This window comes from Prionailurus viverrinus, chromosome B1 (genome assembly GCF_022837055.1).
Source record: "Prionailurus viverrinus isolate Anna chromosome B1, UM_Priviv_1.0, whole genome shotgun sequence".
In the NCBI taxonomy this organism is placed as follows: Eukaryota; Metazoa; Chordata; class Mammalia; order Carnivora; family Felidae; genus Prionailurus; species Prionailurus viverrinus.
The window spans coordinates 128,152,295-128,179,483 of record NC_062564.1 but is presented as its reverse complement, the minus strand read 5'-3'; the positions used below and the strand labels follow the sequence as shown (position 1 = coordinate 128,179,483).

Sequence of the window (27,189 nt, the reverse complement as noted above, 5' to 3'; positions counted from 1 at the left end):
CTGTCAAGTCCATCTGATCCAATGTCTCATTCAGGGCCCTTGTTTCTTTATTGACCGTGTGTCTAGATGATCTATCCATTTCTGTAAGTGGTGTATTAAAGTCCCCTGCAATTACCACATTCTTATCAATAAGGTTGCTTATGTTTATGAGTAATTGTTTTATATATTTGGGGGCTCCGGTATTCGGTGCATAGACATTTATAATTGTTAGCTCTTCCTGATGGATAGACCCTGTAACTATTATATAATGTCCTTCTTCATCTCTTGTTACAGCCTTTAATTTAAAGTCTAGTTTGTCTGATATAAGTATGGCTACTCCAGCTTTCTTTTGGCTTCCAGTCGCATGATAAATAGTTCTCCATCCCCTCACTCTCAATCTAAAGGTGTCCTCAGGTCTAAAATGAGTCTCTTGTAGACAGCAAATAGATGGGTCTTGTTTTTTTATCCATTCTGATACCCTATGTCTTTTGGTTGGCGCATTTAATCCATTTACATTCAGTGTTATTATAGAAAGATACGGGTTTAGAGTCATTGTGATGTCTGTATGTTTTATGCTTGTAGTGATGTCTCTGGGACTTTGTCTCACAGGGTCCCCCTTAGGATCTCTTGTAGGGCTGGTTTAGTGGTGACAAATTCCTTCAGTTTTTGTTTGTTTGGGAAGACCTTTATCTCTCCTTCTATTCTAAATGACAGACTTGCTGGATAAAGGATTCTTGGCTGCATATTTTTTCTGTCTAGCACCCTGAAAATCTCGTGCCAATTCTTTCTGGCCTGCCAAGTTTCAAAAGAGAGATCAGTCACGAGTCTTATAGGTCTCCCTTTATATGTGAGGGCACGTTTACCCCTTGCTGCTTTCAGAATTTTCTCTTTATCCTTGTATTTTGCCAGTTTCACTATGATATGTCGTGCAGAAGATCGATTCAAGTTACGTCTGAAGGGAGTTCTCTGTGCCTCTTGGATTTCAATGCCTTTTTCCTTCCCCAGTTCAGGGAAGTTCTCAGCTATTATTTCTTCAAGTACCCCTTCAGCACCTTTCCCTCTCTCTTCCTCCTCTGGGATACCAATTATGCGTATATTATTTCTTTTTAGTGTATCACTTAATTCTCTAATTTTCCCCTCATACTCCTGGATTTTTTTATCTCTCTTTTTCTCAGCTTCCTCTTTTTCCATAACTTTATCTTCTAGTTCACCTATTCTCTCCTCTGCCTCTTCAAGCCGAGCTGTGGTGGTTTCCATTTTGTTATGCATTTCGTTTAAAGCGTTTTTCAGCTCCTCGTGACTGTTCCTTAGTCCCTTGATCTCTGTAGCAAGAGATTCTCTGCTGTCCTGTATACTGTTTTCAAGCCCAGCGATTAATTTTATGACTATTATTCTAAATTCACTTTCTGTTATATTATTTAAATCCTTTTTGATCAGCTCATTAGCTGTTGTTATTTCCTGGAGATTCTTCTGAGGGGAGTTCTTCCGCTTGGTCATTTTGGATAGTCCCTGGAGTGGTGCGGACCTGCAGGGCACTTCCCCTGTGCTGTAGTGTATAACTGGAGTTGGTGGGCGGGGCCGCAGTTAGACCTGATGTCTGTCCCCAGCCCACCGCTGGGGCCACGGTCAGACTGGTGTGTGCCTTCTCTTCCCCTCTCCTAGGGGCGGGATTCACTGTGGGGTGGTGTGGCTCGTCTGGGCTACTTGCACCCTGCCAGGCTTGTGATGCTGGGGATCTGGCGTATTAGCTGGGGTGGGTAGGCAAGGTGCTCGGGGGCAGGAGGGGCAGGCTTAGATCGCTTCTCCTTAGGTGATCCACTTCAGGAGGGGCCCTGTGGCAGCGGGAGGGAGTCAGATCCGCTGCCGGAGGTTTGGCTCCGCCGAAGCGCAGAGTTGGGTGTTTGCGCGGATCGAGCAAGTTCCCCGGCAGGAACAGGTTCTCTTCGGGATTTCGGCTGGGGGATGGGCGGGGGAGATGGCGCTGGCGAGCGCCTTTGTTCCCCACCAAACTGAGCTCTGTTGTCAGGGGGCTCAGCAGCTCTCCCTCCCTTTGTCCTCCAGCCTTCCCGCTTTCCGAGCAGAGCTGTTAACTTATGACCTCCCAGACGCTAAGTCGCGCTTGTTGTGGGAACACAGTCCGTCAGGCCCCTCCGCTTTTGCAAGCCAGACTCGGTGGCTGTGCTTGGCCGGCGAGCCGCCCCTCCGCCCCGGCTCCCTCCCGCCAGTCCGTGGAGCGCGCACCGCCTCGCCGCCCTTCCTACCCTCTTCCGTGGGCCTCTCGTCTGCGTTTGGCTCCGGCGACTCCGTTCTGCTAATCCTCTGGCGGTTTTCTGGGTTATTTAGGCAGATGTAGATGGAATCTAAGTGATCAGCAGGACGTGCGGTGAGCCCAGCGTCTTCCTAAGCCGCCATCTTGCCGCCGACCCTTCTTTATCTTTTCTAAACTGTGATTTTGTGTGAAACATTTTAACATTTATTGACATTACACTTAACGAATCTACTTGAACATATCATTCACCCATAATATTGGAAGCTTCCTATTTGCTATAAGATATTTTAGCCATTTTGCTAGTAACCTTGTTCCAATAAGAATCCAATTCTTGAAAAAAGAAAATTTATAAGGAAAAATAATAATTTTCTTTTATAATTTTTATTTTATTATTTAATAATAGTTCCACCGTCCAAGATTGTATAGTAAACATTCTCTGAGTTTTAAAACCTATGAGGAACTAATTTACCAAACAACCAAATCGGAGAGGTTTAGCAATAACTGTTCGATATTTTCAGACACACACAAAGATGCATACATATATACTTACACAGAATAAGATTTAGAGCAACAAAATTTGCCTGACTCAAGTGAAGTTATCAAGTTTCACAATCTTGCCTGAGGGAAAAACATTGTTTTATCTCTTTCACAAGTTTTATAAGCAAGATAATATATACAGTAGCAAGGTTGATATATTTTTTGATGTGGCAAACCAGTCACATCAACATGCAAATCTGTTAAGAAGATTTTTCCCTAAAGCAGAGGGGTCACTTTGGAAAATATAAATTCTACACACTTCTAGAGAGTGATATTGGGAGATTTCAAACTCAGCAGGAATTATAAGAATAAAAATATCCAACCCTAAAGTCAGACTTTTGCACATCCTGAAGTGGCAGGAATTGCCAGTCTAAATTCTGCCACACCTTAGCCATGTAGGATTGTGTTTTTAATTTAGCATATAATTTTTTGTCTTCTACCTACTTGTCGCCTCTAGTATCCTGAACCTATGAATTTTTTTTTTCAAACTGTGGAGACAAGGAAAAAAGGGGGGGGATGATCTTTGTTAAACTCACCCTTTTCTCTCCTTACTTTCTTCCTTTACTTGGTTTTATTTAATTGTGAAATATTATTTTCATACATAAAAGTACATAAACTTAAATGTGCAACTCAATGAATTACCACCAGCAATGGAACACCTGTGTGATTACTACCTAGAAAAAGATAGAACATTAGCAGGGACACAGCCCCCATTGCCCCCGTCTCAACCATTATTGTTTATCCTCAAAGGTAACCACTTATAAGATTACCAGTACTACCATTCATGTTGCCTGTTTTTGAACAGTTATCATACAGTGTGGGGTTTTTCACCTGTGTTTTAGTCAACATTTAGTTTGTGAAATCCATTTGTGGTGTTATATTTAAATTAAATCTGTCTTCATACAATATTCCATTGTATGAATATACCACAGTTTCTTTATCCATTCTACTCTCAAAAAGTGTGTAGGCTGTTTCCAGTTTGAGGCTATCATGAATAATGTTGCTATGAACCTTTTTCTGTGTTTGTCTCTTTGGGATATATACCAAGAGTAGAATTTCTTTTTTTTTTTTTTCCTAAATTTTCTTTTCAATGTTTACTTTTGAGAGACAGAGACAGAGCATGAGTAGGGAAGGGGCAGAGAGAGAGGGAGATGCAGAACTCAAAGCAGACTCCAGGCTCTGAGCTGTCAGCACAGAGCCTGACGCGGGGCTCAAACCCACGAACCGTGAAATCATGATCTGGGACAAAGTCGGATGCCCAACCAACTGAGCCACTCAGGCACCCCGCCAAGAATAGAATTTCTGAGTTTTAAGATAGGCATATAGTAGTTTTCAGAGATGCTGCCAAATTGTTCATCAAAATGACTGAATCAAATTACCATCCTGCCAACAGTATTCTAGTAACTCCACATCCTTGCAAACAATTGATATTGTCTATTTATTTTAATTATTCTGGTGGCTCTGTGGTAGTATTAAATTTTGTTTTAGTTTGCATATCCCTAATAACTAATGAGGTTGCCATCTTTTCACCTTTATTGCCATTTATCTTTTATGAAATCTCTTGCCCATTTTTCTAATTACCATGTGTTTTATTCTTACTGATTTATAGAAGTTATTTTTGGTAGATATGTGTGTTGCAAATTATCTTCTGCTGTGGTTTATCTCACTCTTTTAGTGGTGTCTTTTGATCTACAAAGTATTATTTTAGTCAAATCTATCAATCTTTTCTTCTGTGCTCTGTTCAAGAAATCTTTTGCTGCCTGATCATGTGGATATATTAGATACATTCTCTTGTATTATTTTCTAGAATTTTTATTGTTTGTATTTTGTATTTATATATATAAGCCTTTTGGTGTTGATTTCTGTGTGTGTTGTAAATGAGCAGACAAGTTTCACTATTTTTCACATGTGTATCCAAATTGACCTAGTAGTAGTTATTGAAAAGACCTCCCTTTCTCTACAAATTGCAGAGCCAGCTGGGCATAAATCAAGTTTCTATGTATACATGGGTAATTTTCATTGATATGGTCTATCCTTGTATAAATACCACGCTGTCTTAATTACTATATACAGCTATAGTCAGCTAGACCAGCTGACTGCAGCTGACTACAGTCAGCTTTTTCTTCTTGAACATTGTCTTGGCTATTTTTATCCTTTCGCAATTTCATACAAATTTTATATTCAGCTTTTTATTCTTTCTCTCCTTCTATCTCTCACAAAAAGAACCTGGCATTTTGATTGGTATTTCACTAAATCTATAGATCAATTTTAAAATAATTTACACATTTATAATATTGAGTCTTAGATCAACAAACATGATATGCCCATCCATTTGTTTAATATTCTTTTATTTAAGTCAAAAAAGTGTACAGATTTTCATGTAGAGGTCTTTTACATCTTTATACCTAGGTATTTGATATTTTCAGTGCGGTTGTAAATGGTACTTTTTTTTAATTCCATGTTTTTAATTCCAAGTTTTTGTTGCTGGTGTGCATATCTGATTGAGCTTTGAACATTGTGTGTGTACCATAGTAAACTGATAACTAACCTATTAATTTTAGCAATTTATCTTATAATCTCTTGGTTTTTCTACATACATATTCATACCAGCTCCAATCCATAACTGCTATTTTTTTTCAATTCTTAACTATTTTTTTTCTTTTTACTATTGTCCTTGCTGTTGTTGGCCTGTTGCATTACACTGTGCACCTTCAACTGAATGTTGAAAAGAAGTGGTAACAATTAGTAGCCTTTAACAGAGTCTCTAAAAAATATTTATTTTATTAATAAATATGGTGTTTGCTACAGGTTTCCTGAAAATTCTCTTTGTGAAGCTAAGAACAATTCTTTTATTTCTAGATTGCTGGATTGTTTCTAGGCTTGTTTTTTTTTTTTTGTTTTAAGACTGATGTTGAATTTTATCTGTGCCTTTTCTGCATCCACCTAAATGATTATGGGATTTCACTCTTTTGTAGTGCTGATATAGTGAATTCCAATGATCATTTTCTTTAGTTTTGTTGAAAAATAATTGACATACCTCACTGTATGAGTTTAAGGCACACAGCATGATGGATTGATTCACATATATTGTGAAATGATTACTACAATACATTTAACTAATACCCATCTTCTCATATAGATACAAGGAAAAGAAAAAAAAGGAAAAAAGAAAAAGAGAAAAAAAGGAAAGTTTTTCTTGGGATGAGATCTTTTAAGATGAGCTCTCTTAACCTTTTTTTGATAATTCATGTATTAGTGTTAGCTATAGTTATTATGTTGTGTATTATATCCCTAGTACTAATTTATCTTATAACTGGAAGTTTGTACATTGACCAACTTCTTCCAATTCTCCCTCCCCCCACCCTGTGCCTTGGTCATCACAAGTCTGATGTCTTTTTCTATGAGGTTTTTGGTGTGTTTGTTTTTTTGTTTTGTTTTTTTTATATCCCATATATAAGTGAGACAATATAGTGTTTGTCTTTATCTCACTTATTTCACATGGTATATACTGCCTACAAAATATGGTATACTGCCATGTTGTCACAAATGGTAGAATTTCCTCATTTTTATGGATAAATAGTATTCTTTTATAGATGATATATATATGTATATATATTCTCTATCATCTATCTATCTACCTACCACAACCTCCTTATGCGTCCATCCATGAGTGAACACTTAGGTTGTTTCCATGTTGTGGCCACTGTAAATAACATTAGTATGAACATGGGAGTACAGATATATTTTCAAGTTAGTAGGGGCACCTGGGTGGCTCAGTCAGTTAAGCATCAGACTATAGCTCAGGTCATGATCTCACGGTCCATAAGTTCGAGCCCCACATCAGGCTTTGTGCTGACAGTGAAGATCCTAGAGTTTGCTTCAGATTCTGTTATCTCCCTCTCTCTGGCCCACCCCTGCTTATGTTCTCTCTCTCTCTCTCAAAAATAAATAAACATTTAAAAATATATATATTTTCAAGTTAGTAGTTTTCATTTTCTTTGGATATATTCTGTGAAATGGAATTGCTGGATCACATGGTAATTTTATTTTTAATTTTTTGAGGAATCTCCATAATGTTTTCCATAGTGGTTGCACTAATTTTCAATTCCCACAACAGTGCAGGAGGGTTCCTTTTCCTTCACACTCTCACCAGCATTTTTTACCTTTTGTCTTTTTGAAGATGACCATTCTAATAGGCATGAGGTAATTATCCCATTGCAGTTTTCATTTGCATTTCCCTAATGACTAGTGATGTTGAGCATCTTTTCAAGTATCTGTTGGCTTTTCATCTTTGGAGAAATGTCAATTCAGGTCCTTTTCCCAGTTATTAATTGGGTTATTTCTTTGCTATCGAGTTGTATGAGTTCTTTATATATTTGTACATGAACCCTTATCAGATGTTTGGTTTGCAAATATTTTTTCCCATTTTGTAGGTTGTCTTTTCACTTTGTTGATGGTTTAATTTGCTGTGCAGAAGCTTTTCAGTTTGATGTAGTTCTGCTTGTTTATCTTTGACTTTGTTGCTTGTGCTTCAGATGTCATATCTAAAAATTAACAAGATCCATGTCAAGGAGATTTATTTCTAAGTTTTCTTGTAGGAGTATTATGGTTTCAGGTCTTACATTTGTGTCTTCAATCTATGTAAGTTAAATTTTGTGAGCGCTATGAGATATACTCATCTTGTTCTTTTACATGTGAATATTTAATTATTCTATCTCAATTTATTGAAGAGAATATGTTTTTTTCCATTGAGTGTTTTTAGCTCCCTTGTCAAACATTAGTTGACTGTACATGCATAGGTTTATTTTTGAGTTCTCAACTCTGTTCATTAGACTATTTCTCTGCTTTTATTCTGCACCATACTGTTTTGATGACTGCGGCTTTATAGTATAGCTTGAAATCAAGAACTATGATGCCTTCTGCTTTGTTCTTCTTTATCAGGATTGCTTTGGCTATTTGGGGTCTTTTGTGGTGCTATATAAATTTTATTTTATTTTTTTTTAATTTTTTTTAACGTTTATTTATTTTTGAGACAGAGAGAGACACAGCATGAATGGGGGAGGGGCAGAGAGAGAGGGAAACACAGAATCGGAAGCAGGCTCCAGGCTCTGAGCCATCAGCCCAGAGCCCGACGCGGGGCTCGAACTCACGGACCGTGAGATCGTGACCTGAGCCGAAGTCGGACGCTCAACCGACTGAGCCACCCAGGCGCCCCTAAATTTTAAAACTTTTAAACTTTTTTCTACTTCTGTAAAAAATGCCTTTGGAATCTTGCTAGGGATTGCCCTGAATCTATAGCTGGCTTTTCATAGTATTGACATTTTAACAATAGTAATTGTTCTAATCCATGAATATGGAATGCTTTTCCATTTCTTTGTGTCTTCTTTGATTTATATCATCTGTGCCTTATAAAGATCTTTCACCTCTTTAATTCCTAAGTATTTTACTGTTTTTGATGCTAATGGAAATGAAATTGATTTCTTTCTTTTTTAGGAAGTTTTTTGTTACTGTATACTGATTTTTGTATTTTATTTTTGTATCCTGCAACTTTATTGAAGTCATTATTTATATCTAACAGTTTTTGGTTTAATCCTTAGGATTTTCTATATTTAAAACCATGTCAATTTTCTATATATAAAACCTTGTCAGACAATTTTACTTCTTTCTTTCCAATTCTGATACCTTATATTTCTTTTTCTTTCTTGATTGTTCTAGCTAGGACTTCTAGTACTATGTTCACTAGGAGTGATGAGGGTGGGCATTTTTATTTTGGTCCTGATCATAGGAAAAAAAGCCTTGAAACTTTCACCATTAAGTATGACATTAGCTGTAGGCTTGTCACATGTGGCCTTTGTTATGTTGAGATATGTTCCTTCTGTGCCTAATGTGTTAGTTTCTATCATGAATAGATGTTGGACTTTGTCAAATTCATTTTCTGAATCTACCAAAATAATCATATGATTATTTTCTTTCAATCTATTAATGTCTTGCATCACATTTATTGAATTGCATGTGTTGAACCATCTTTGTGTGCCAAGAATAAATCCTACTGTTCTTGGTGAATGATTCTTTTTAATGTGCTGCTGCATTTGGTTTGCTTATATTTTACTGAGAATTTTTACATCTGTATTCATCAGGGGTATTGACTTACCATTTTCCTTTCCAGTAGTGTCCTTTTCTGATTTGGGTACAAAATAATGCTGGCCTCCTAAAATAAGTTTGAGAGGGTTTCCTCTTCTTCTATTTTTTTGGAAGAATTTGAAGATTAATGTTTGGTAAAATTCACCAGGGAATTGATCTGGTCCTGGGCTTTTCTTTGTTAGGAGACGTTTTATTACTGTTCCAATCTCCTTATTTGCAAATGGTATATCCAGATTTTATATTTCTTCCTGATTCAGTCTTGGAAAGTTATACATTTCTAAGAATTTTTCCATTTCTTCTAGGTTGTCTGGTTTGTTGGTGAATAGTTATTCATAGTAGTCTCTTATGATCCTTTGAATTTCTCTGCTATCAGTTGTAATGTCTCCTTTTTATTTATAATTTTACTTATTTGGGTTATTTTCCCCCCCTTTGTTTAGTCTAGTTAAGGGTTTGCCAATTCAGTTTATCTTTTCAAAGAATCAACTTATAGTTTGGCCAATGTTTTCAATTGTTTTTCTGGTCTATATTTCATTTATTTTTGTTCTGATCTTTATTATTTTCTTTATTCTACTAATTTGTGGTTCATTTTCTTCTTATTTTATTTATTTAAAAATATTTTTTTAATCTTTTATTTATTTTTGAGAGAGAGACAGAGTGTGAGCGGGGGAGGAACAGAGAGAGAGGGAGACACAGAATCCTAAGCAGGAACCAGGCCCCAAGCTGTCAGCACAGAACCCAACACAGGGCTCAAACCCACAAACCGTAAGATCATGACTTGAGCTGAAGTTAGACACTTAACTGACTGAGCCACCCAAGCAACCCTCTTCTTCTTTTTCTAGCTTCTTATGGCATACAGTTAGGTTCTTTATTTGGAATCCGTCTTGCTTCTTAATGTAGGTGTTCATTGCTATGAACTTGCCTCTTAGAACTGCTTTTGCTGTATCGCACACATTCTGGTATTGTTGTGTTTACATTTTCATTTGTGTCAAGAAACCTTTTTTTATTTCTCTTTTAATTTCTTCTTGAACTTATTGGTTGTTCAGGAGATAACTGTTTAACCTCAATGTGTTCATGATTTCCCAGGTTTCCTCTTGTTATTGATTTCTTGTTTCATGCCATTGTGGTGATAGGAGATACTTGATATGATTTCAATCTTCCTAAATTTTTGAAGACTTGTTTTGTAGCCTAATATATGGTCTATTGCACAAAATGTTCCATGTGCATTTGAGAAGAATGTGTAGCTGCTGTTTGGATAAAATATTTAGGTTATCTCTGTTAGGTCCAGTTAGTCTATAGTATTTTTCAAGACTGCTGTTTCCTTATTGATTTTCTGTCTGAATGATCTATCTATTGTTGAGAGTGAGATATTGAAGCCCCCAACTGTTACTGAATTACTATTTATTTCTCTTTTTAACTCTTTTAATTTCTGCTTTATATGCTTAAAAGTTCCAATGCTGGGCACACAAATATTTGTAATTATTTTATTTTCTTGATGTTTAGACCTCTTTATCATTGCATAATGACATTTTTTTATCATTTTTAGTTTAAAATATATTTTGTCTGATATAAATATAGCCACCCCAGTTTTTTGTTATTGTTGTTACAGATGTTGCTTAAAATGTATTTTTCTATTCCCTTCCCTCTCATTGTATGTGTGTCTTAATGCTAAAGTGAGTCTTTTGTAGAAAGCATCTTGTTGGATCTTGAATTTTTTTTTTTATCCATTCATCTATTCTGTGTCTTTTAATTAGAGAATTTAATCTTTTTACATTTAAAGCAATTATTGATAGGTAAGAACTTATTATCGCCATTTTTCTCATTGTTTTCTTAATGTTTTATAGATCTCTTTTTCCTTATTTCTTATCCTGCTGCCCTTTTGTGTGTTTTGATATCTTTTAGTATCAGTATGCTTTCCTTTTATCATGTTATTTTGTGTAATTACTACAGTATTTGTGTGTGTGTGGTTACAATGTCTCATAAGCTTATAACACACTATTTTAAACTGATAACAACATCAATAGAATTCATAAACTTTTACTTTTACTTCTCCTCCCCCGCACACTTAAAGTTATTTCTATTACAACTACATTTTTAATATTGTATAAGTTATGATAGATTATTACAATTCTTTGTATTATTATTATATATAATTAATACTTAATATAATAGATTATTTTTACTATGTTAGTTTTTAACCTTTAAATTAGAGTTATAATTGAACTATATACCATTGTTATCATATTGCAAAATCTAACTATGACTATATTTACCATTAAAGTGAGATTTACAATATATTTTTAAGTTTTTATATTGTGAATATGTGTTATTTTACTTCCACTAGAAAAACCCCATTAGCATTTTTTTAAGGCAGTTCTGTTGGTAGTAAACTCCTTTAGCTTTTGTTTCTGGAAAAGTCTTTATTCCTCCATTTCTAAAGGACAGCTTCACTGTATATAGAATTTTTTGGTTGACAGTTATTTTTTTCAATATCTTGAACATGTTACCTCATTCTCTTCTGTTCTAAAAAAGTTTTCATTGATAAATTCCCCCCTATTGTCTTGTGTAGATTCCCTTGTATGTAACTTCTTTCTTTTCTTTTCATGGTCTTAAACTTCTTTCTTTGTCTTTGACTTTTGATAACTTAATAATAATGTATCTTGGTAACCCTATTCCAATTCAACCTACTTGGGATTGTTTGAGCCTCATGGATTTAGATGTCCATTTCTCTACCCAGGTTTGAGAGATTTTCAGCTATTATAATTTTTTTATAAATTTTTGGGAGTAGACATTATTTTTTAATGTTTATTTACTTATTTTGAGATAGAGAGAGAGAGAAAGAGAGAGAATCCCAAGCTGGCTCTGCACTGTCAGAGCAGAGCCCCATGTGGGGCTTGATCTCATGAACCATGAGATCATGACCTGAGCCAAAATCAAGAGTTGGATGGTTAACTGAGTGAACCACCCAGGGACCCTCAGCTATTATAACTTTAAATATGCTTTCTGACCCTCTTTTTGGTCCTCTCCTTCTGAAATTTTCATGATACAAATATTGTTTATTTTCATTGTGTCTTTTTATTCCTATAGGCTTTCTTCACTCTTTTTCTTCTTTCTTTTGGCTCCTCTGACTAATTCATTTTAAATGTCCTATCCTCCAGGTCACTGATTTGTTTTTCTTCCACATGGTCAAGTCTACTTTTAAAATTCTCTGCTGAATTCTTCAGTCCAGTTATATTTTTCAACTCTAGGGTTTCTGGGTTTTGTTTTTGGTTTTGATGGTTATTATTTCCTTATCAAATATCTCATTTTTGCTTATGCATTGGTTTTCTAATTTTGTTTAGTTGTCTGTCTGTGTTATCTTGTAGCTCAGTAAACTTGCTCAAGAGGATTATTCTGAATTCTTTGTCAGTTCATTGATCTTCATTTCTTTATGGCTAATCATTATAATTTTATTAATTTCCTTTGATGGTGTCATATTTACCTGATAATTTATGATCCTTTATTTGTAACATTGGTGTCTGCACATTTGAGCACTTAGGCTCCTCTTTCAGACTTTATAGGTCTGCTTTGTCAGAGACCATTTCCTCACCAGTCAGCTCAGTTTGGTTTTTCAATGTGTCTTCTGGCAATGTCCTTGGACAGGTAGAGCCTACTATTATTGTTCACTTTAGGGTAAAGCAACTGTTTGAGGTTTAAGGATGGGGATGTGGTTGTGTGCCATTGGCTGAGAACAGGTGGATAGGACTGCTGACTTTGTTCTTTACCTGAATGAAGCTGTACAATGGGCTCTTCAATTGCCTGGATTCCCTGGTCAGGCTTACTAGATATTCATGACTGGCGAATATATTCAGTAGTAGATGGGGCTATAAGTTAACTTCCCATCCATGGCAGGGAGCAGGTGAGGCCACCAGTTTTGTTCTGCAAATGGGGGAAGCCATGGTCTATGCTCTCTGTCTGAGTGTCATTGTATGCCGGGCTGTTGAATGGGTATTGCAGCATCCCGTGTGCTTTCATTAGGTTCCCTGGTTGGACAAGCTGGAGGCTATATTGAGTAATGAGCAGGTCTACAAATTAGATTCCTTGTCCCAGGAGAAGGGAGAGAAGCAGTTTGAAAGCCAGCAAAACTCTTTGTTGTTTCAACTCAAACCAAACCACACCTCAAGTTTCCCTGACTGAACAGGGCCACTGGCTTGACTCTGCAAACTACTGCCTCTATACACCTCTCAGCTTGAGAACTACTGGACCTCATAGTTTCCAGGAGTTGCTGCAGCTGTTCTGACCAGATGGTGCCAGAAGACATTCTCCACAGCAGGTGGGGCTATAATTCAGCTCCCTTTTCGGGCAAAATGGGCTCTGGGGCCAGCAACAGTCCTCATTTGAGGATCCGAATCAGGCAAATCTTCAAGCAGATGTGTTTATTGGTCAGAGTGTGCTCCCAACTTCATTTCTACAGATGAACAAATTAGATTGAGATTACTACTTGGGTACGACAGGTATGAACTGGGTCTGGCAACACCCATGTGCTGGTTATTGCAAACCCCTTCCTACTTCTCCATCATAATGAGATTCCTAGTGATTGACTTCACAGAGTCCTTTGCAATCCTCATGGGGTGAGATCAGAGTAGGGACTCCAACAAATTAACCCATAATGCTGGGATAGGGCTGGTCTCCCCCCACCTCAGGTTCCCTCTTCCCACTGGAAGAACTGGAAGCTCAGGAGAAAAACTTCTCTATGTGGTACTGTGCTGTCCTGGGGGAAGTCCATGTGGTCAATGTGTAGCCACTTCTCTTACCCTTTTGATGTAGTCAGTCTTGGTCTCATTGCCCAGGGGTGGGTGCCCCACCTTCATGTCCTCAGTGGTGTCTTGTTATTAACAGTTGTTAATTGTTCTTCTTATGAAGAGGAGCAAAATAAGCCACAACCTATGTTGCCATCTCAGTGACATCAGAATCCAGTGATTGATTTCTGAATGCCAAACCAAATCCTAGCTTTCATATAATAAACCAAAACATTCTTATTTATTTATTAATTGCAATTTTCAGATTGTTAATTCATTTAAGTCTTTTGCATCTACAATCATATGAAAGATTAGCCTGTAATGTTCCTTTGTTGGAATGACCTTTTTAGATTTTGTTGTCAAAGTTTCTTCATAAAATGTATGGAATAGGACATTTCTTTTTTCTAATTTCAGGAAGAGTTTGTAAAATAGAGTTAATTACTACTAAAAAAGTTTGGTAAATTTTTCCAGTAAGGTCACTGGCCTTGAATTTTTTGGTGAGTAAGTTTTAATTGTAAAATTCAAAGTCATTAAAAAATCATAAAATCATTCCAGCTTTCTGCTTCTTTTGGTGAAAATTTTTCTAGGAATTTGTCTTTATCACTTCAATTTTTCAAATAATTAGCATAAAATTGTACATAAAATCCTCCTCTTTTTATCCTTCTAGTGTCCTATAACATCTGTAGCAATGTATCCATTTACTCCTGTTGTATTTTTGTGCCTTTATTTTATATTCCTGATCACTCTCAACAGCTTTTTATAGGCCTTTTCAAGGACCAAACTTCTGTTAGATTAACCTCTATTGTATTTTATCTTTTATTGTTTTTTTTCTCTTATACTCATTATTTCCTTCCTTCTATGTTCTTTAGGTTTATACTGGTGATTTTTTTTTAACTTCTTGAAATTGATGAGTAGCTCACTGGTTTTTTCAGCCTTCTTATATACCATAGGCTATGAATTTTCTTCTAAAACACAAAGTTAGCTGTAGCCCATTAGCTATTAAAACTTAATGAATTTGGTGTGGAATATTTTTATTATCATCAACTTTAAAATCTTCTTTTCTCCTGTGATTTTTTCTTTGACCCATGGCTTAATACAATTGTAATTACTGGTTTCTAAGCAAATGAAGATTTTCTGGTTTTCTCTGGCCCACCTCCCTCCATTTGGCAAAGACCTAGGCCCTAAATTTTAAAGCTTTGAAGGCTGAAAAAATCATTGCTCAGCTTCTCAGTCTCTTAGCTTCCTCTTGTTAAATTGTTATTTATATCTCTGGGAAAGCAGTTCTAGATACCAGGTCATATTTCTGAATTTCTTTTTCTCCAGGACCTTGGTCTTCTAGTTTTTTGTTGCTTCTTTAGCTCTTAAATGCATTGTATGTTTTAATTTGTCTAGTGGCTCTCAGTGGGAGGATTGTTTTTACAGTGGGAGGATTGAATTACCAGAATTGGAAGCCAACATATCATTACATTTATCATTTGATTTCTAAATGTGGATATAAAATAATTGGGGGGGATTCTACAAGAATATTTGAATTACCGAAGTTGCAGATTTTATGCCATGGTTAAAGTTCAAGTATCTTTCATGTAGGTGATAAACAACTCTAATCAAGGTTAAAGGACTTTATGTAACTTTATACAACTGAACACCAAAAAAAAAAAAAAAAAATAAAAAAAAAAACACACAAAGCAAGCCAATTAAAAAATGGGCAGGGGACCTGAATAAAACATTTTTCCAATGGAGACATATAGATGGCCAAAAGACACATGCAAGCAAACTCACATCACTGATCATGAGGGAAATTGAAATCAAAAACCACAATGAGATGTCATCTCACACTTTTCAGAATGGCTAGGATCAAAAAGATAAGAAACAACAAGTGTTGATAAGGATGTATAGAAAAGAGAACTCTTGTGCACTGTTAGTGGAAATGTAAATTGGTATAACTACTCTAGAAAGCAGCTGTTCTGGAAGTCCCTCAAAAATTAAAAAATAGAAAATATTATATGATCTAATAATTCCATTACTGGATATTTACCCAAAGAAAATGGAAACACTAATTCAGATCCAGTAATTGGGTATTTACTAGTACAAAAACACTAATACAAAAAATACAAAAAAAAAAAAAAAAAAAAACAGAAACAGAACCTAATTCAAAGGGATACATGCAACCTGATGTTTATTGCAGCAGCATTTAAAATAGCCAAATTATGGAAGCAGCCTGTGTCCACTTGTAGATGAACAGATAAAGAGAAGATATGAGATATATATAAGATATAGTTATATCTTATAGGATATAGATATGGGATAATAGGATATATATATATAAGATAAAGTTATATATTCTCTCTCTCTCTATATATATATATATGTATACATATATATACATATATATACAGTATAATATATTATATATATTATGTATATATATCAGAGTATTACTCAGCCATAAAAAAAGAATAAAATCTTACCATTTGCAACAACATGGATGGAGCTAGAGAGTATAATACTAAGCCGAATAAGTCAGAGACAGACAGAACCATATGATTTCACACATGTGTGTAATTTAAGAAACAAATCAAACAAGCAAAGGAAAAAAATAAGGAGAGAGACAAGCCAAGAAACAGACTCTTATCTATAGAGAACAAACTGATGGTTACCAGAAGGGAGATGGGTGAGGGTGTGGGTGAAATAAATGATGGGGTATTTTACCATAATGAGCACTGAATAATGCATAGAATTGTTGAATCACTATATTGTATCCCTAAAACTAATAAAATGCTATATGTTAACTATACTGGAGTTTTAAAAAAAATTAATTAAAAAAGGTATATATACCCCTACATTTAATTTCAGGATTATTTACAATAGCCAAGATATAGAAGCAACCCAGTGTCCATCAATAGATGAATAAATAAAGAAGATATGATATATATGTAATTATATACTATATTATATATTATATTACATTATGCTATATATCATATATATATATATACATATGTATAAATATATATTGTAACCTATGATTCTAAGGAACTTAACCAAAAATGATTTTCAATATTATTTATTAAAGTAGAAATCTGAGGTTATATTAAATATAAGCATAATAGTATTAATATCACCTAACTACTGAATAATCAAGCATTTGGAAATAAAGTAGTTATCTGGTTATTATAAGAGAGTAACTATTTCCAAGATTGAATAAGAAGGTAGAAGAAGTATCACTTAAACAAGTTATACTAAGTATTTATCATGGTTCTTTTTGTCTGGGTCTTAAAAAAGTATCATAAAAGGGAATTAAATATGAAGTAATAAGCATAACCAAAATACAGAAAACCAATGCTGTTGTTGTTGTGTTGAAAGATTTTTCAGTACTTAGAAGTTAATTTGGTATCGATTATGTATGACTGTAGATTATCAATAAATACTTTGCTGATGTTCTTTTATTCTATTTGCTTCTTTCTACAGGTGGGGAGGTCCCCATACACGACTCTGGCTACTCGAATGATGATGGGGGCTTGGTGGCTATTTGCATTGATTGTCATCTCATCTTACACAGCAAATCTTGCTGCTTTCCTCACTATCACCCGCATTGAAAGCTCCATCCAGTAAGTAGACAAAGATTCCAGTAGCCACAAAGAATGAAAAATGATGAGAGTAGCCAAACCTATTTAAATAAGTATATGATACCTGATAATAAATTTACACCCTCCTTTTGAGTAAAGGTTTAATTCTGTGATATGCAGTTATCACAGTATTGGTGATACATTTTTGAAAAAAATAAAATTCTGGGTATAATTTTGCATCACTTCCCACATTTTCCTGGAAGAATAACACATATTTGGTATTCTAGGTTCCACAGAGTATGACTATGTTTGGGCAACATTGTAAAAAAGGAAAGGAAAGGAGTCATACTAAAATATACATGTTTCAAGTTTGACAGTATCAGTTTTTGTCTGGAGTCTGCCCCATTGTGCATTGTCTGAGTAAATAGTTGGAAAGACGTTAGGTGATTGATAGGTGACATATAGAGAAAGAGAAGGAAGGAGGCAGGGGGAGAGGGAGAGAGAGGATAGCTTTCAAGAGATTAAAACCACACTGTGTTTATCTCTTCAATGTATTATAGCTAATGTGGTCATTATTGCTGCTGCTTTTCCAGTTTCAGTGGTGGTAAAATTGTCAGTAACTATGATACATTTGCTTAAATCCTAAAGTTACTTAAGCCAATGCCTCAGTTCATAAAAGCCACTCCCATGAGCCCCAAGAGCCCAAAGGCCTTTGATCAAGCACAGCCATTTCTGCTTTTGTGATTTCATGCATACAATCAGCTTCAATATGCAACTTCTGCCATATTAGAACATAATGTTCTATATATCATTTTAAGAAACATTTTTCCTGAAAATGTTTTATTCATCCAAAAACAAAATAGTTTTGAATTTTTCCTAGAGTTGAAGAACATTCATTCTCAACAAAACTGGCAATTCAACATTATGAATAATTAGATTTGTTAAGGAATTCATTAGAGAACTAACTTATCCTTAAAGGAAAAATATAAGAGTTCTTCTTGTGTTTTAAAAAAATTTGTAAATGAAGTCCATTAATAGCCACAAAAACTGTTATAATGCAATACTAAAAATAAAATCAGGAATTAATGATCTATAAAGAAGTAGGATATTGTTCTTCAATTATTTGTCATATATAATTGAAACCCCCAAATTCAACTAATGACAGTAAGAGACAGTTTCATCCAGTCTGAGGGATGTTTCCAATTTCTCTCATCAAATCATGCTCCTCAAATGTTTTTCTCCCAATTTTTTAGTGCAGAATCTTCATTACCCTCTTATTACCCTTGTAGCCAATTCTATGTGTGGTATAAGGTATAAATGGTACACAGTGAAGTTTCATGGAAAGCATAAACCCATATTTTAACCAATAATGAAAATGATTACAAACACCCAGCCAAGAAATCAACAAAATCAGTAAAAATTACAAAAAATAATAATTAACTTTTATTGAGCATTCACAGAAAGCCAGAGTGCGCTAAATGTTTTACATTCATTTGCTCATTTAATCGTTAGCAACCATCTTCTGAAAGACATACTATTAATAACCCATTTTATAACTGAAGTTGAGAATATAAGAAACTTAAACAATGCATCTAATAAATGATTGATTAAAGACCATACCTTAAATCTGTCTGATTATTGAACCTATATTCTAACTAAACTTACCACTCTAGTTTCCATCTCTTGGACTTTTGTATGGCCAGTTGTTTATAAGAATGGTATAAAGGGTGTGTCATTGTCTTTTTCATTACTAAGTAAGGGGATATAAAGGGTGACATTTTTCAAATCCTTCATTGGTCTGAGGATATAAAATGTCAAAATCTGGGTGATTTTTATGTGGGATAAATTCTGTAGGCATACATCCCAACATGAACTAATTAAATCTATAATTGATATCTGCCATTCAGGGGAAGACCACTTGACAGAATCCAATCAATAGAAATCACACAAAGAAAAATTGTTTTAAAACTTAAGATGGAGTATTATATCTCACTAATGTAGTTTCTATCAATTATGTTTAACTTGTCACATTTAGAGTGCACTTGAGCTAAGAACCAATGTAGCTCATATCTGACTTGAAGCATTTTAAATAAATAAATGAAGAAAACTTTGAAATAATGGATTTTATATAATAAATGACAATCATCATAGTAACAATTATGACTAATATTCACTGAGAGTTTATTATGAATTTATTAAGCATGTTACATGTATTATCTCATTTATTCCTCAAAATGACCCTGATAATACAAGTATTACTGTTATTCCCATTACACGGATGAAGAAACAGAAGTTTGCAAGTTAAAATTCTCAAGATCACATAACCAATAGTGTCAGAGCTGGAAGTCTAACCCATGTCAATCTGACACCAATCCATGGTCTTATCCAGTGAAATTTTTTCCTTATCTAGTGATGGTTTCTACACTTTGTTTGGCAACTCTGCTTCCCCTGGGGCTGCAGACCTCATGGTGTTTGTGTATATCTGAACTATTTAGTCATTATCAACTTTGCCAACATTAATTTGTATATCGACTTTTATGAAATAGCAGTGGGAGCAGAAGCTTCAATCAAATTTTTGCACCCATAGGTTTCTCTAAAAGTAAAACCTAATGGAAAAAAGATCATCAATTCACATGATGTTTCCCTCATGTATAGTTCCACAATCCACAATAACTGAGCATTCATTTCTTAAAAAAAATTATTTCGTTCTAATGCTGGCTCACATTATTAAAAGTCAACATTGGGTATAATAAATCTCCCTCCCTTCTAATCTTATCAGTAAACTAATTTTGAAAGGGGAAAAATCAGAGCCAAAGGAGCTAAAAGAAGCCTGATTCTCTCCCCAAACTTAAAGATATCTTCTAATTTCATGCCTCAGCTGTGTTGGTAAGCATAATTGCCTGCAGTGTTTCTTGGAAACATTTAAAGTTCCATTTGCAACTAATGTCAAACTTTCTTGTAAAATCCTAAGTTTAATTTTTCTTAGAAAAGACAAAAAAAAAAACCCACAGTACCATCCAATGTCATGCTCCTTAATCATTTATATTCATAAGATTTTCTCATCACTAAATGAAGCAGCACTTGTCTGTGCACCTTTTTTCCAGCTCATTTTGTTGTGCCATTGACACACCTATACCAGCCACAGGTTCATTCCCCAAAATCAAAGTGGCTTCTCTAGACCCAGAGGGACAGAGGTAGTTAGAACGAAGTCAGGGACAGGGGCAGAGCAGCTACTTCTGAATAGATGGTTGACAGAAACTCTTACAGTCTGGTAGGGGAAATCCAACAGACTTATTCTTGGAAAGCTGAATACATTTTACAAAATGGACCCCTTTTTCAAAATTAGATATTTATCAACATCTAATCTTCTAGTTGACACTTGCCTCTAACTAAAATTTTGAAAGTGAATTTTCCCTGAAAAAGATAATTCCCATGTTTAATTTTATACCCCTTCAGTGATAACTGTGTTCTGCTGCTTGATATGATGTAATATGACAGATTGTGACACAGTTGGGATTGGTAATATTGAGATACACAGTTCCATTTCTAAAGAAAAAAATATCCAATTTCTACAAAACTCCAATGACATTTGGGCTTGTTCATTGTCATCAAATGGTAACAACATGTAGCTAATTGCTTTTAGATAGCTAGCAAACGGAATGTACTTGTTTCTACTGGTAACCAGGCTAAAATTGGCAATGGTGAAATGAAGCATGTGAAGTTCTGAAGGTAATTTCAAAGTAAACACCAGGTAATAACATCATGAACATCAGTTCCATTAGTCTTTGTTGTGATGCAATTTTCAGAAACCTACTTCTTTCACATATAAAGTAAAAAGAGCTATGAGGGAAATCACAGTTGTACATCTATAGTCATTAATAACTTTAGAATCAGACTGATCTTTGGTGCTGAAACTTGAGGTCTTTCATTTCCTGGGACTATAAGTAAGCTTGGGTCTATTCAAAGGAATTCCAAAATCCCACCATATTTTTATTTTTAAAGAATTAATTCACCATAATGTTTGAGGTACGATTAAACAAATACTGAGGTTTTTTTTGATGCAGTCACTGAACAAATTAATTTCTGATAAATTTGTTTCCAAGTGTATGCAAAAAGATTCATTAGATACTCTATCTCTGGAAGTGACTCCTTTTTCCCTAGCATACTAATTACAAGACTTTTGTATCCACATTTGCTCACATTTAGAAAAGGAAACAAATAATTGAGCAATGCTTTTTCTCAATGCCATACAATAGAGTATGAGCTAGCCCTGGGCTTAGAAATCTGTCTGTCACCAGGTCTGGTGACAGAGAGAGAATGTTAGGACTGGCAGGTACTCGCTCAATGAAATTATTTCTTTTTCCTTTGCCCTCACTATGTAACTATCTCTAACATGTTACTATTTAACTTGTTAAAGTTACATTACAATCATGCTTTTTGGAAATGGAGGTACAACAAAACCTTGGACTGAGAGTAATTTGTTCTGCGAATGTTCCACAAGACGAGCAAACATTTCTAATAAATTTTAACTTGATAAATGAGCGATGTCTTGCAATACACACAGTACATGATGCCAAACATCAAGCCAATGGTTCTTGAAATTCGCTTTGATATACAAGTGCTTTTGATTACAAGCATGTTTCTGGAACAAATTATGCTTGCAAACCAAATTTTTATTGTATTTCTAACTATAAAAACTAAATAAATATATTACCTTCATTCATTTAGTTCAGCAGAATATATGTGTGTGTGTGTGTGTGTATGTGTGTGTGTATGGCTTAGAAATCTGTCTTTCACCAGGTCTGGTGACAGAGAGAGAGTGGTAGGACTGGCAGGTGCTCATTAAACATCGTGCTAACTATTGAGGCTATAAAGATATTTTGGTATTAGCCCTGAGACACAATGTAGTTCAAGATGTAGCAATGTGGAATTTAATTACAGGGGAACTATGATAGATTTCTTTATGAAATGCTGTGTGAACACAGGGAAGGAGTAACTTGGAGAAGAGGTGGAGGAAAAAGGAAAGAAACTATCAGGCATCACAGAGGTATCATCTGAGAGTCTGATCTTGAAAGATGAATTTCAAAAGGCTGAAGGGGTGGCTTACTGGGGAATATTTGCAAAGGCAAGAGAGATGAAATTCCTCAGAGACTGTCTAGTAAAGTGTAGATGATCAAAATCTGTTAATTTCCTTCCTGGATTGAGATGTGTGATGTGAAAGTGGCAGGAAGTGAAATAGAAAAGGAAAGTGAGTCCAAACCCTGAAAGGCATGATAAGAATTGTTAAGGAATTTGGAATTTTTCCTGGAGATAATGGAGAGTGACATCGTTGAAGAAAGACAGCTTAATCTGTGCAGAGGAGGATGGATGGGAGAGAAAAGATGTAGAATGTATGGAAACTAGTAGGTTTCTATCTAATAAAAACCTGAACCACATATCTTTTGTTTCAGGACCATTTAATTTGAAAATACCAAATGATTAAGGAAATTTAAGAGAGATTTGGCTTGAGAAACCTTGTATCTCTAGGCTACCATTTACATTTATAGCAGATGCGGGAATATTGACTTAGTTTATTTATTTTTAAAGATTCTTAAAGAGAGAATGTGTTCGACTATGCCATAACTAAACAAAGAAGAGAGCTACTACAGTGAGAAAATTCTAGAAATCACTCTGGTTGGGCTACTTTTCAGATGCAATTTTGCAGAAAAGTTGCATCTCAATGTCTGCTATTCCTAGACTTTATCCTGCCTGTTAATTACTTTTTGCCTTATGCCATCAAAAAATAAGTCAGACTTATTTTTATTCAATTTTAATACATTTTCAATGCAATACAGGACTGTATTGAGAAGATAGTAAAATACAGTAAATTTTGAAGGACAAAGTGTTAATAATGCACAGCTTTTCATGTTGCAATATGTTCTATTAATAGTTAAACATTTTTAACTGTTTATTTTGAAGTAATCATATATACACAGGAAGTTGCAAAAATATACCATAGAGAGGTCCCATGTACCCTTCACCTAGTTTCCTCCAATAGTTACATTTTAAATAATTACAGTACAATATCAAAACAAGGAAATTGACATGGATACAGTGTATGTATGCATATAGTTCTGTGCCATTTTATTACATGTATAGATTATACAACCACCACTGCAATAGATCTAGAACTATACCACCATTACAAAAATCTCCCTCATTCTACCCTCACTCCTTCTTCCCCACCATCATCAAACCCTAATAATAACTAATATGTTCTTTATTCCTGTGATTTTTATCATTTCAAGAGTCCTATATAAGTTGAATCTTAACAGTGTGTAGCCTTCTGAAATAGCCTTTTTTTTCCCCCACTCAGCATAACGCCCTTGAGATCTATCCAAGTTGTTGCATGCATCAATAGTTCATTGCTTTTTATTGCTGAGTGGTAATCTATGGTATGGATGTACCAGTTTGTGTAACTGTTTACCTAATGAATGGAATTTTTGTTGTCTCCAAGTTTTTAGCTATTACAAATAAAGTTGCTAAGAACATTTATGTGCACTTATGTTTTTGTATAGATATGTTTTCATTTCTCTGGCATAAATGCCCAGGAGTATGATCCCAACTCTACCTGCTTACTGCTTCCCTTCTTATTCTCTTTTCTCTTACTTCAACTATTGCTTCCCTCTATCCCATTCTCTTCTCATTCAAGCTTATGATCCAGAGTGTGGAGTACCTTCTTCCATCCTTAAAATTAGTTTGAAAACCTCCATCATTACCACATCCAATGGAAGTAAAATGCAACTCCATAGCCAAGCACATGGAACCCTTCAAAAGCTGACCCAGCCTCATTTCTGTCTACCGGCACCAATTGTAATCCATTCTCACACTTGTTCATGCTCCAGTTAAGCAAACTCTGGGAGGGCATTTCATACCTCTGTGGAGTTTACATGCTGTTCCCTTTCCCTGAAATGACCCAGAACTCCCTTCTCTCCTGGCATCATCCATTTGCACAAACACAATTAGCCATTACACACGTGTCTTCTATTTGAGAGTATACCTTATTCAAAGGCAAGGGCTATGCCGTATCCATATCTGTGCCCTTAATGTGTCGATGCCTGGCACATAGTATTCATAATAACGGAGGCTAACATTATTGAGTGCTTGCTATATGACAGACATTTTCCTAAATGCTTTACTTAGATTTTCTCATTTAATACTCATAATAGCCCCATGAGAGATACATTATTTTCATCTCCATTTTGAAGATGATGAAACTAAAACCTAGAATAGTAAGCCAGGAAATCCAGCACTAGAGACCTTGTCTTAGTGGACCATATCTTCTACAATTAATTAGCAAATACGCTAAACCTTAACTGAATGAAATAAATAAACTAAAATGAGTGAATGAAAGCCATAATGGCATTATAAGTTTTCTGAAAAATAGCGAATTCTGCAAGAAAGAATCAATGGATGAATTATATTTAGCTAAGTTAATTTCAGATATTTCTAAGTTACATGGTATCCTAGAAACAGGCACAGGAGACCGGGAATTTAAATAAATCTGCATTCAAATCCTTTGCCACTTATTAGCAGAATGATCTTGCCATTTTCATAATCATTTTCAGCCTTATTTTCCCTAAGGGTAAAAAGATAATGGGCTCAAACTTCATAGGTTTAATGTAAAGAATAAATGAGGAAAAATAGAGACATAAATAACAGCACAGTTCCTGGATACACCGTGCATTTGCTTCCATTTTTCTACTTGTTCTCTAGGAGGCCATGTAGATTCCTTGGACTGTTCTTCCCTCCACCCTTTTTGGTGGTGCTAATAACTATTATTTTTGCTATTTTGTCCACAATTATATACACTAAATAGAATGTGTATAGCCCCCAAAGGTTAAAAGAAAGAGAAGAGGAACTGGCTGTCAGGAAGCCTTATCCAAATTTCAGCATAAATAAGGACCGCTGTCTCACCTTAGCCTGATTAACTATCACTGTGGTCAAGCTGCTGCTGATAGTGACCGCGCCGAACCTGGGTCAGAACATCTGTTGGCCAGGCAAGTGTTCTCTTTTAACTCTTCTTTGACTGCTCCTCATAACACACAGCTCGCATGCTGCTTCCTCTGTTAGGCCTTTCTCGTGGTGTTCATAACTAGAGTTACTGCCTCCTTTTTTTTTTAACCACTTTGCATCTCCTTGCTTACACCCTGAACTGTATCTAGCCTCGTGCTGGAGTATTATTCTCCTTGTTTTACCTTCTCAATTAAAATGTATCTTCTTGGGGCGCCTGGGTGGCGCAGTCGGTTAAGCGTCCGACTTCAGCCAGGTCACGATCTCGCGGTCCGGGAGTTCGAGCCCCGCGTCGGGCTCTGGGCTGATGGCTCGGAGCCTGGAGCCTGTTTCCGATTCTGTGTCTCCCTCTCTCTCTGCCCCTCCCCCGTTCATGCTCTGTCTCTCTCTGTCCCAAAAATAAATAAACGTTGAAAATAAAATTTTTTTTAAATGTATCTTCTTGAGCATGGTTTTATCTCCTTTGTATCAGCACAGCACCTGATGCTGTTACTTCTTGAGTACATAGCTGATTACAGATAAATATTTGTTAAATAATGAACCAGAAAGGGATTTCTTACACTCTGGCCTGAGACTGTAGAACCTCATGACTTGTTTATATACCTCATAACAAATCAGAAAGAAATATGAAAGCCATTTTTATGTGCTGTTATTCCAGGATAAGAGAAGGAGCCCCAAATGATGTGCTCTCTAGGTTTTCTTAGTGTCTCACCCACACAGGCTTCCAGTGGAAGGCTATTTCATAGCTCTCAGCAGGGAATTGCACACTTTATTAGGAACAGCCAAAATCAAGGTTGCTGAAGTGAGCTGGGTCTGATTCATACCACTTTTATGTTTCAGTTTAGTACAGAATTGTATAGGCTTAACTTCAGAGTACACAGGCACTACAGACAGAGGAAGACATTCGTCTCCTTACTCTATATTGTTCAGTGTTGAAATGGCTTACTTGTCAAAGCACTTAAGTACTACAGTGATGGATGTTTTATAAACATATAGCCATCTAGATATTATAGACATGGTTTTCTCTCTTTTGGAAAAAAATAAAAACCCTCAGAGGTATGTTGGTGTTTCAAAGCCACTCTTCAGTGAGCATTCAATTAAAAGTTTTGTCTCCCACTCTATTTGTGATTCCTAGGAACAGGGCTGTATTAACATTCCTATAGACTCTATTTACACTAATATCGCTAAGATGAAAACTTTGCCAAGCTAATAAGTGCCTGCAACCCCTAACATGATCTTCTTCTGGACGAGCAATTATTCTAAACAGCTCAAGTCCCCCTCTCTTTCTCCCCAACATTAGTCATCTAAATCCAGAAACCTATTAAGAACTTGAGAATATAAATTCCTGTCTCCTCTGTGTCTCTTGTTATTTTATTTCCTTACCTAAAGTCAGGTGAATAAATAAGTTCTATCTACCATAAGTATATGGTAAAAACCCTACACTCAGGAGTACTTGATTTAGTCATTTTAGAAGAGCCAGTTCGGGGGCAGCTGGGTGGCTCAGCTGGTTGAGCATCCAACTCTTGATTTCTGCTCAGGTCATGATCCCAGGGTCATGGGATCAAGCCCCGCATTGGGCTCCACACTCAGTGTGGAGCCTACTTAAGATTCTCTCTCTTTTTCCCTCTGCCCCTCTCTTCCTCTCTCTCTCTCTCTCTCTCTCTCATTAAAAAAACACAGTTAAAAATAAAAGAAGAGCTAATTTGAGTATGGGGCATGTTTTGTGAAATTAATGCAGGAAGAGTAGATAGAAATTGGTGACAGTGGAGTCGGCAGGCAGGGCTGTTTGGCAATGCTGCTGAAGGAGACTGGAGACCTAGTTCAAAGGTTCAAGCCTCTTTCTTGCTACTGAATAACAAGGCAAGTTTTT

The 27,189-nt window shown here is 35.6% G+C and overlaps 1 protein-coding gene across 1 annotated transcript in view; it reads left to right on the top strand.

Moving 5' to 3' along the window:
• The window catches only part of GRID2 (glutamate ionotropic receptor delta type subunit 2), a 1,470,351-nt gene that overhangs the window by 1,201,399 nt on the left and 241,763 nt on the right, over positions 1-27,189 (top strand). The window contains exon 12 of the mRNA XM_047856052.1: positions 17,170-17,309. Within this exon, the coding sequence (XP_047712008.1) occupies positions 17,170-17,309 (140 nt within the window). The remainder of the gene's footprint in view (positions 1-17,169; positions 17,310-27,189) is intronic.